At 48.8% G+C, this 11792-nt stretch overlaps 1 protein-coding gene across 2 annotated transcripts in view; it reads left to right on the plus strand.

Annotated features, from left to right (window-relative positions):
* The window catches only part of Slc60a1 (solute carrier family 60 member 1), a 38071-nt gene that overhangs the window by 20656 nt on the left and 5623 nt on the right, over positions 1 to 11792 (plus strand). Inside the window, exons 8-10 of one of the 2 annotated variants that reach the window (XM_048430704.3) lie at positions 2721 to 2791; positions 4106 to 4226; positions 5647 to 7621. In XM_048430704.3, the coding sequence (XP_048286661.1) occupies positions 2721 to 2791; positions 4106 to 4226; positions 5647 to 5702 (248 nt within the window). In that variant the 3' untranslated portion in view covers positions 5703 to 7621. Of the gene's footprint in view, positions 1 to 2720; positions 2792 to 4105; positions 4227 to 5646; positions 7622 to 11792 lie in introns of those variants that run through there. The other variant, XM_087906527.1, reaches the window with a different exon arrangement.

The following is an 11792-nucleotide window of genomic DNA, read 5'->3' on the forward strand; positions in this document are numbered from 1 at the left end:
TGAAGAATCAAGTGTCTTTGATTTCTGGCTTCTGGATCCTCTAAGTGGGGTTCAGCACATGGCTGAAACACACCTGAAATCTGCAATCAGGAAAAGTTCTTTGGAACGGTGGTTCAGAAGCAGCCTTGGTCTAGATGGAACTGAGGGCAGAGTCAGCACCCATCCTGGGAACACGCCCGTACTGAGGTTGTACCTCATTGGTACTGAGGACATCATGAAGAACAGGGGACATGCCCAGGAGACACAGTCCCTTCCCTCAGCTCATCCTGGCAGCAGGGAGGGCAAGTTCCCGGGAGACCAAAGTTCTCAGACTCTAACTCAGGAGAGTCAATTAAGTGATGGAACAATGTCCCATGTCAGTTTTGAGAGATGCACTGGTGTTCCAGTATGGTGGTAAGAGTCTCTGCCGGATGACCGCTCAGCCCCATGGCGGTAACAGGCTCTGCCAGATGACACTCAGCCCCATCTGCCTGTCACTTCCCACGGCCCACACTTAATTCAGCCTGTCTTATCATTTACTTGCTTGGCATATTTAATATTAATAGTGCTGCCCTTTCCAGTCACCCCCTCTGCCTTTGTAGGTCTGAACTTGCTCGTTGCCCTTCAGTCTTGCCTCCCTCTGACCCACTGGCTCAGCACTGGGATTCCCTGGGGTTCTACAGCCAGAGCCCAGGCTCCTCTGAGTGGGATGGCACAGAGCAGGAGGTGGCCTGCTCTAACAGCATCTAGGTGTGGGAATGTCACAAGGCCACTCTCTGTGCTGCCGTAGGGGGCCCTCTGAGTGACAGGCCTGCAGTCTAGCCACACTAACTACTTGGAGTTCCTTGATGACACAGCGGTCACTTTGACCCATCATGCTTTCGCCATAACCACTCCTGATCTGGACCGCCTCCATCAACTCCCCCACCCTGTGTCCTCCCAGGAAGTATCTCTGATCTCCACGGAGAGGAGTGGCCGCCTTCTTTGTGGCCCACTGACTCAGGCCTGTCCCTGCTGTGTGGCCCATCTCACAGCTTCTGTGCCTAGGCTGTGTCCTCTCCAACACAGTCCCAGAAAGGGACGACAGAAAGTCTAGGCTTTAGGGACATTGCAGACACAAGCATCAGTCCCACCTCTTTATTTTCAGGTCAGTGACCTCCAGTGACCTCATTTCTTACTTCTCACAGAGCCTCAGTTTTCTTGTCTGTCATACGGTGGCTCACACCTGTAATTCTAACACTTGGGAAACAGAAGCTGGCAGATCTACATAAGTTCTAGGCCAGTCAGTGCTACATAGTAAGACCTGATCTCAAAAAAGGAAGAGGAAGAGGAGGAAGAAGGAGGAGGAAGAGGAGGGAGGAGGAAGAAGGAGAAAGAGGAGAGAGTAGGAAAAAGGAAGAGGAAGAGTAGGGAGGAGGAAGAAGGAGGAGGAAGAGTAGGGAGGAGAGAGGAAGACGATGGAGGAGGAAGGAGAGGGAGGAGGAAAGAGGAAGAAGAAGAAAGAAGAGGAAGGAGGAAGAAGAGGGAGGAAGCAGCAGCAGCCTTCCTCTGCTGGGCTGGTTGTACCTCATTGGCAGAGCACTTGCTCTGACTTTGCTCCCCAGCACCACGAAAACAACCCAAAGACAGATGCTGATCCCATAGGAATGCTCTGCATGGTAGAAAATGGAAAGCTCTTGGTTGATTGGCATCACCGACAGCTCACAGGACTCTCTAGCTGCACGTTTATGACACTATTACTGATGTGCAGAAGGGTCCCAGGGTGACTCAAAAGAGCACACACAACAGTGGGGAGCCCTTGGAATTCAGAGAGGGGAGTGAGCAGCGTGCAGTTTAGAAATCTGACAGGATGTGAGCCGCCCTGCACGGAGAAAAGGGTGGGAAACGGAAGTAAGATGCAGAGGAAGGATGTGCAGGCACAAGCAGGACAGGGATTGACTTGAGAGAGAAAGAGCTGGAAGAAAGTGGAGCCCTCAGGGAACCAGAGAGGCAGTCACCCTCCTGGAATAGTGTCTGGTAGCCAAGAAAGGCCATCAGCTAGTGGGGTCAGAATGTGCTGGGAACGGGGCACTTAGGGATAGAGAAGAAGCTGCCATCCTACGCATAGGGACTGTGGAAGATGTACTTAAAGGAAACTCAGGCACAACACATGAGCTGGCAGAGCGAGAGGAATCTTCCACAGGTCAGTAAAGGACCTCATCCAAGACAGGCCGCAACACAGGTCATGACGTCAATTTATCCTGGTTGAAGGGTGGCTTGGGAGCCGGAAAGTGTGAGAGACGACTTTACAAACCACATAAGCATTTAAACTTGTCCTGAAGTGGAGGGACCTGGCTTCAAGCATCTGTCCTGGACCAGCTTTCTAGAGAACCATGCAACTTGTCAAAGGGCACCTGATGAGGGGTGTTATAACCGGCCTTGGACTTCAGGTTCTGACGCTACACTTATGCTCTGAAGGTCTCGATCCCTCTGGAAGGGCAGGCAGTGGTCAGGCTGAGAAGAATCCCAAATGGCCAGGCTACACAACTATGAAGGATTGAAGGTTTGAGAACAAGAAAGAGACATATGAATAACCGGAGGGAGACAATCCCGAAGTAGTCACAGATCGGAGCCCTAGATGTCTTAACCCACAGTCCTCTCTTAGACCTTTCGGAGGCGTCCCAGGATGCTCTGGATTCAGATAGCTTCACTTCTGCATCCTTGGCTTGCTCTCACCCAACCTTCCCTTCCCGTTTGGCTAGGCTGTGCAACTACAGTGCTGGTGACCGGGGCAGGAATCGGCGAGATGGTCCTACAGATGCTGGTTGGTTTGGTAAGTGGGGTCCTCTCAGGTGGAGGGCAGTGGTTGGGGAGCACTCCTCCAAGTAGATGAGAAGATTCGGCCAACCACCTTTAAGTCCAAGCTCTCACTTCCTGAATCCCACCAGGCTGGAGCTAGCTGTTTCCATTTCCGAGCCAGCCAGACTCAAAAGCCAGGCCTCCAAATGTGGGATGTGGAGACCTTAATGACCGAATGCACGAATCCAAAGCAAACACGGCTGTCTGGGCCTGAGGCCAGGGGGCCCCATGAGAATGCTGTTGGCCCTCAGAGTCCAGATGGTGTGCCCTGAGTCTGGCAGTGTTCGTTATCCATCTGCCCAGGTCCATGTCTCCCAGTCTGTGGTCATGCTAACCAGGACCCCCCTCACGTCCAGCGCCTGCCCTAGCTTTCCTTCAACACGTCCAGGTTACATTTGTTTCCCAGGAAATCAAATGTTAAAATCAACACTGCTTCCCTTGACTACCATGCAGAGAGGCCAGGCTTTTTGCAGCACAGGACCCCGAAACATAAATAAACAGAGCAGTTTTCCCTAGGTCAGCTGACTCTTAGTAACAGCCAGCAGGGGTGTGTAGCCTAGGTTGTGGGTTGTATACCCTCCAAAATTCCCGCCAGCTCCTGGAGCCTCCTTTCTCTTCCCTCCATCCCGATGAAGGCGAAGAATTAATTTTGTTGTTCTCAGCATTTAAATGCCATGTCTGGGGTCTGATTTGATGTCGTTTCTTTCTTCTTTTTTCTTTTTTTAAATTTTAGACAGTTTCTTTATGTAGTCCTGGAACTTGCTAGGTAGACAAGGCTGGCCTTGAACTCACAGAGATCCACCTGCCTCTCGCTCCCAAGTACTGGGATTAAAGGTGTGCACCACCATACTGGACGTGGTGTGGTTTAAGTTGGTGGCCTAGGAAAGCTCTATTTGCTACTTTGACGTGTTCTAAATTCCCGTAATAAAAAATTAAAAGATCCCCCCCCCCTCTCTCACACACCTTCTGCAAGGTTTCAGTTAGACCTATGAGAATAGAAACTTCTCATGTATTTGAAATTTCAGTTATCATATGGAGTTTTCCAGAAGTTCTCGAAGATGCAGCTGAAAGAGTATATGGGGTATAGACAGGTCCAACCCTGGCTTTAGAGCAGAGCTTTTGTCTTCACCAGACCTGTAACCTTGGGAAGACTTTCCCTACATTCTTGCATCTGGTAAAATGGCCCCAACTTGACTGAGAAGCCTACCAGGGCCCAAGGCGACCATTTTTTTTCCGGTGCTCGGTCACGTGGGAATTTAATGGCCACTCTTCTGTTCCTCTCTGGCAGATCTTCCAGGCCCAGGGCAGTTACAGTTTCCTGGTCTGTGGGGTGATCTTTGGCTGCCTGGCTTTTATCTTCTACATCTCGCTCCTGTTTTTCCACAGGATACACCCTGAACTCTCATCAGGTAAGGAGAAAATTTGTTTCTGCATAGAGGGGGGAAACAGCGGGGGCGGGGAAAGAATGTGATTTTAACAGTCAGAAGAGCTGTTCTGTCCCAAGTGAAGTGCAAGGAAGTGTTTATTTTCCTACCGCTGCCCTTTCCCCTCTTCCTGCTTTCCTTGATTGTTCACACTGGAGTCCGAAGGCAGCCGAGAGTAGAACAGGCTGACTCACGGCTTCCCTGCTAGCAGAGGGGCATGGACCGTGAACCTGTCTTCCTGCAGTTCCTTTCACAGTGGGTCTGGGGCCAAAAGTCGAGAGCAGGAGAGGACAGAGCTTGCCTCCCTGACTGGAGCTTGGCCCAGTGGCCTAACTGGCCACTTCCTTGCAGTTTGAGGTTTTGACTCTTGTCCAAATTGCTTCTTCAAAACGAAATCATTTTGGCCAAATGGCAGGGAAGAGTTCCTTTGGGACAGAGACACTCCTAAGAATAGTCTCCCTCCTAAAGACCCCAGGCCAGGGTAGTGCGAAGGCTATTTTTGTAACTCTGCATGTCCCTTGCCCAGGGACTTCAGCCATGCATTGTGCTGTTCTTAGCAGAAGGTGCCCAAGCAGAACCAGCGTTCTTTCTGTGAAAGCAGAATAATACACACAACACACACACATACACATACAAAAAAAAAAAAAAACCCTGAAGAACTACTACCCTGTCTTGCTAAGTAGCTATGTCCACTCTACATACTAAGCACTGAACCAGGCATGGTGGCATATGCCTTTAATCCCAGCACTTGGGAGGCAGAGGCAGGTGGTTCTCTGTGAGTTCAAGGCCAGCCTGGTCTACAGAGTGAGTTTCAGGTCAGTCGGGACTACATAGTGAGACTCTGTCTCAACAAAACAAAACAGAAACCAACAAAAATTAACTATACAGGCCCAACAGGAGAGAAGACACCCTAACCCCCAGAACTATAGAGGCCCAGAAGGACAGAAGACACCCCATCCCCCAGAACTAGAGACCCAGCAGGAGAGAGGACTCCCCACTGCCAAGAACTATAGAGGCCCAGCAGGAGAGAGGCCAACACACACACACACACACACACACACACACACACACACACACACACACACAAATATCCCACTAAAGACTGTGCAGAAGAAGGAGGAGGAGGACGAGAGGAGGAGGAAGAAGAAAAAAGAACGCCATTCTATCAAATATCCAATGACTGACAGCCCCTGTGTCTCCCTGAGCCCCAGGCACTAGTCTCAGCTAGCTGCCCCTATCAGCACTTCACCAGAACTTGGTCTGACTTCCCACCGTGTATGCTAGCTACAGAGCCCCAGAACAGCAGAGAAGCGAAAACCTTCTTCACTCTCTAGAGCGAGCTGTCATGGAGCAAGCTGGGACCACCCACGTCTGCTACCTGTGCTGTCTATGTGTTCTTTCGTAGTCCTTACCCAAGACAAACCCCTTGGCGTGGAGAACCCCGAGAGCTACCAGAGGTGAAGACCTCAGCCTCCTGAGCGACAGGGTGATCAAACTGACACAGGAGGCCAAGGGTCACAGGAGGGCTCTCCTGCCACCTCGCTTCTTATCTTTTCCTTTCACACTTAGCCAAGAAGTTGGGTCCTGTTCCCTGAGTGTTCCCTGGACAAATCAAGCACCTGCCTGGCACTTTAGTGTCTTCTTCTCTGGTTCAGACTTTTAGTCCACGGTAACCAGATGGGAGGGCAAAAGACAGCGCTCACATCTCCCCGCCCCATCACCCTGTGCATGGGCTACACTCTGGGTTTGAGATCACTTTTAGTTGAGGTTTGACAAAAATGCCAAAATCATAAAGCTTAATCACTGCTAGGTATAGATATATTTAGATCTATTTTAAGTTAATCAAAACCCTCTGGCATGTTGAAGAAGATTTATGTGTTTCTTCCCTTACCCATGGTCCAGAGTCCCTCACATTACTCCTGCAGAAACCAGGAGGTCACTTGTGTCCTAAGACAGCAAAGGAGATGCTGAATCTTGTCTTGAGACCCTAGGTCAGTGGCACACGGGGCTAACTTGGACCAGCTTTAAAGAAGTCGACTGTTCAGTTTTCATTTTGAGAGCTAAGTTGTGCAGCCATGATGTCTAAGTACATTAATTTGCAGCTGAACGAAGGTAATACTCAAGACACCACTTTCCAATTTTACATGGCTGATGCTCCTGGGGTCATGTGTCTGTGACACAGGAGGGGTGGCATTTCTATGTGACAGAATGCTGCCGCTCCTCTCAGCTGCTTAGTGACAGCCCGAGGTCAGCCATGGCACAGAAATGGCAAAGCCTACACATCCCCGGGAACAGATGGTTTGACCAGCATCGCACTGCTAGTAAGCAAAGTTTAATTGGTTCAGAAAGCACAAGGAGAATGAAATGGACATCCTGTTTTTCTTTACTGACATCTACAAGGTGCAGAAGCAGCGCTGAGAATTTTAGAAAATAGCTCATTGACGTTTTGTACCTTTTATAGAGGAAAATTTTATATGGTGTCAAAGTCTTTTTTTTTTTTTTTTCATAGAAATCTAGGCCTACTGACTAATTCAAGCCAGGAAGTATACAGAGAGCGGTGTCTGTCAGGAGTCCGCAGTTCTGTACAGAACACAGAGGGTTAGTAATGCAGAGAATGCAAGAATGCAGGCTCACCAGCCTGGACAAGGCTGGGCACAAGGTTTCTGGAATCACTGGTGTGGCTGTTACATGACTTCTGGAAGGAATGAAACATTCCGTTATAGTCATGGGGTTTACCTGTACATTCTCCGTGCATAGACATGTGTTCATGTGAAAGCCCAAGGGCTGTTCACACACGAGACACTAACAGAGCAGAGACCTGGATCAAGTACCAGCCGCACCTTCAAGCTATGAGCCTGGCCCCGCCCCCGGCCCCGCCTCCCACCCCGCCCCAGGCATTACCAGTATGGTGGCTTTCTAAAAGCACCCTACCTCACAGGCATTCTGAGAGAATTAAGTGTGTATGCAGTATTTGCTACATGCCCAACACGGGAACTACCTTCCGAGTGCTCAAGATTTCACTTTTATTACAAGTCTCGTGAGCAGCTTCGACGCCATTCACATTTGGTACAAACTGTAATGCAAGCAAAGGCCACTTTGAAACGCCGATGGCCTAAGCAAATCCTTTTAACTCTATTTATAAATCCTTTCCGAAGCACCTGATGCTAGCCAAGCTGAAATGTGCAATCTAACTGCAGTAACTGACCTGGGCAAGGAGGAAAGCAGTCGTATTTTTCTTGTAGTTTTTCAAGAAAACATTCTTTTTATACAGATTTAGAAAGAAAAATCACTGGTTATATCTACATTGGTGACGATTGATGTATTAATAGAGAAGATTAAATAAATCTAATACTTTCCTAAAATAAACTATTTTAAAATTAGTAGGCGTGTGATCCATCATGAAAGGCAGGTGACCCTTTTTACAGACGCTCGAATGGTCTAATGCTCCCCGGAGATAGGTCTCCCTTATAGGTTCACACGGTGCACACGCACATACCTCATATCTGTGATACCTATATGACAAGCACATATGTATTATGTATGTAAACACTGGGGGTGTGGGGCAGTGCTAGGGATTTCTATGCTAGCACTATTCTATTCCAGGCAAGCACTTATCCCTGAGCCTCACTTCTAGTTCTCGAAACTCTTGTCATTTCAGAGTGTTGTGAAGCCTCCCTGTTCCCAGATTCCTTTTGCAGACATGGGAATCTAACCCGCCAGCACACCTTGTTCCCTAAAGGAAGGCACAGTGACATAAATGAGGGTTATTATTATTTCATATATTTTTTCTTTCATATATCTATATATATTTTTTTTCCAAAGTGTTTCTTGGGATGGTACCAACTCATCTTGAATCAGGTGTTTTCAGTGCTGCGTCCTCCTGAAGGAGCATCCCTTCTGTCAGCCTTGCTCTTCCTGTGGGCTGTCAGGACAGTGGGACAGCCGACACCACCATTTGTGCATGGCTAAATACCATGGTGATTTTACAGCATCCTGGGCACGTCACACCTGTAAACTAGGAGCTGGGGCTCTGCTCCAGGCACTTTTTCTTGTGTTTCCTCTTCTCCTCTTCTGGAAAGGGATGAAGGAGATCTTTGCGAGAGGCAAGTTCTAGGGTCTCCACTGGAAAGGGTCTTTCTTTCTGTTTAAAGCAGGTCTTACATAGATCTTGCTATGTAGTTCAAATTATCTTGAACTCCTGATTTTCCTGTATCTACATCCCAAAAACTAAGATTACAGACATGCCTCACCACAGCCAGTTTATGTGGGTCTGGGGACCAAACGCAGAGTGCACGAGGGGAGGGAGGGAAGGAGGTGATCTACCAGAGGGTACCAGAGGGGTTTGGTTTCTTAGAGACTGCATTTACCCAATGGAAGGAAGGAAGGAAGGAAGGAAGGAAGGAAGGAAGGAAGAAAGGAAGGAAGGAAGGAAGGAAGGCAGGCAGGCAGGCAGGCAGGCAGGCAGGCAGGCAGGCAGGCAGGCAGGCAGGCAGGCAGGCAGGCAGAAGCTGAAGTGCAGTTTCAGCAGTGGATGAGAAAGTCCCTGCCTCACAAGGGCTGAAGGTCAAAGCCACAGAAACAGCAAATAAGCAGATAACATGTGGATGGTGGAGTACCATAAAGAAAAACCAGGTAAGGCATAGGCATGGAGATGTCTAGAGATGCTCAGGCTACCTTGCCAAGAGGACAGCATTTGTGCTACACAGAAGCAAGCCGGCTGGGTACCTGGGGATAATCTTGCCAGGCAGGGGCTACAGCAGGGGAAAGAAAGGGCTTTGAGTTGGACTATGCTTCCTAGAATCTGAGAAGTTACCGGCAGGCTGGTGTGGACCAGCTGCAGAGACAGACGGTGGCAAGAAACAGGATGGCATGCTAGTTGAGGCCCAGATCACACATACCAGGCTAAGAATGTCGGTTCTTCTGGGGGACGTGCGGTAATCGGCAAGTGACATGGCATGATTTCCGTGTTTAAAATGGTCTTGGTTGTCAGACGACTGCGGGGCTGAGTTGAGAAGTTCAACTCAGGTACAGCTCAGCTAGAGAAGTGACAGTGACCGCGTGGGTAGGAGTGGTGAGAGTGAATTCAGTCTGAAGGTCAAGCTGGCGGAAGCTGCTGATGGGTTGGGTGTGTCTGAGAAAGGTGGCAGTCCCAGATAAGCCCCAGGTGTCTGGCCTGTGCCCGGGTATGAGCCCGTTTTGAGGCAAGCACGCAATGGGAAAACTCCACTTAGCCTGAACTATATACACGGCACTTACCAGTGAGAGCTTGCCAACATGGAGCTGCACACCCCTCCCTAAATAAAGTACCTAGAAACACTGACCTGGATGGAGTCTGCTAGCAATCCTTAGTAACCCCCCTTCTATGGTCACACACAGTCTGAAACGTGTCTGGCTGGGAATGTGAGGCAGCCTGGACTGGTTTGGAGTACATGTAAGAAAATCCCTACTTACCCTCACCATGCCTGTGCAGGATGTTAAAATCAGATGCATCATGGGAAAGGCATGTACAGTGCATGCATCCATACCACACCTGTGGAGGTCAGAAAGCATCCTTCAGGTGTTAGTCCCTGCCTTTCCATCCTGTCTGGGAAGGGACAGCTCTTTGCTGCTGCACAGGCCCAAAACTTCTGGTGGATTCTCCGGTCTTAGCTTCCCATCTCTGGGTAGAGCAGTAGTTCTCAACCTGGGGGTCACAACCCCTTTGGGGTCACCTATGACCATTGGAAAACACAATTTTTGATGGCCTTAGGAACTGGGACACTGCTCCTCTCTCCAGGCAGGTCCACTCTCATGCAGACACACCCACGTGTGAGTACCAGGAAACTTATCAAAGGGTTACAGCGATAGGTTAAGAACCACTGGGATAGAAGAAGCTAGGATTGTAAATGTGGCTTTTCCTTGTATTCCGGAGATCTAAACTCAGGTTGCCAGGCTTGTGCAGGAAGCACCGTTACCCACTGAGCTTGGTGTATCTAGGTGTATCTACTCCGTGCTCACTTAGCTCCTCGACACACTCTCACTGCCTCACTATTGTTTATTGAACTCTCTGAAGGATGCCATGAAGCTAGAAACGCTCAGTCCAGACAGAGGCCTCTGGTAACAGTTTCAACACTGGAAGCCCAGGAATACCCAAGAGCTGTTAGGGTTGGAGAGAGGTCAGCAGCTGGGGACACTTGCTCTTCCAGAGGACTCAGGTTCAGTTCCCAGCACCACCTGACAACCCACTGTCAGTTCTAACTCCTCCCAGGGGATCTGATCATTGCTTCCGGTCTCGCACCTGTGTGCTACATTTATACATACGCAGGCCAAACACTTCTACACATAAAAAGTGAAAATATGTATCTTTCAAGAATAGCTACCAAAAATCAGATTAGCTGATATGTGTGGTGGTGCACACCTTTAATGCCAACACTCAGGAGAGAGAGGTAGGTAGATCTGTGAGTTTGAAGCCAGCTTGGTTTACATATTGAGTCAGGCCAGCCAGAGCTACATAGTGAGGCCATGTCTTTTTAAAAACAGTTTTGCAAATGGATGGAGCTAGAAAACATCATTTTGAGTGAGGTAACCCAGATTTAGAAAGACAATTATTACATGTACTCACTCATAAGTGGTTTTTAAACATAAAGCAAAGAAAACCAGCCCGCAAATCACAATCCCAGAGAATTTAGACAACAATGAGAACCCTAAGAGAGACTTACATAGATCTAATAATCTACATGGGAAGTAGAAAAAGACAAGATCTCCAGAGTAGATTGGGAGCATGGGGACTTTGGGAGAAGGTTAAAGGGGAGGGGAGAGGCAGGGAGGGGAGCAGAGAAAAATGTAGAGCTTAATAAAAATCAATTAAAAAATTTTAATCCCCCCAAAAAACCGTTTTGCATATCTGTTTATGATGTTTTATGTAAGTCATATAACTTACAGTGTTCAAAGCCAAGGGACCAAATGAAATTACCTAGTTAGTGGTTGAAGGGACTGGGAGAGTTTGAACCCTGGCAGTTCTCCCAAAACTAGAGGGTTAGAAAAGGAACAGATGCAGTAGAATAAAAATGAGAAGCCAGAGGTAGAGACATTTCAGGGCCAAAGTGGTTTCCTGGAAGGTATGCAAAGGGCATCTCAAGGAGAGGTCATAGCAGGACCAAACCACCACTGGGCCAGACAAGGGGCACTTTGGTAAATGATAGCAGTGTGTTCAAAATATGTGGGATCAACACACTTACACTCCAGCAGCACTGCCAGCGTCTGCCAGGAGCCTACACCACTGCTGAAATTTCCACTCCTGGGCAGTCTCACTGACACGCCACTGTACTTCTGTTCAGGTGTACCCTGGTCGGCGAATCGTTTGGTAGTAAAGATGAATGTGTGATCTTATGACTCTCAAGCACTGTCTCTATCGTGGTTTGTAAGAAAACGGGGTGGCACTGTTAGGAGGTGTGGCCTTGCTGGAGGAAGTGTGTCGCTGTGGAGGTGGCTTTCAGATCTTGTGTTTGTGACCAAGTGCCCCCAGCCCATCTGTTCCACGCCAACAATCATTTTGCCATCTCCCTCCTCACT

The sequence above is a fragment of the Myodes glareolus genome, chromosome 5, assembly GCF_982192425.1.
Source record: "Myodes glareolus chromosome 5, mMyoGla1.1, whole genome shotgun sequence".
Taxonomy (NCBI): Eukaryota; Metazoa; Chordata; class Mammalia; order Rodentia; family Cricetidae; genus Myodes; species Myodes glareolus.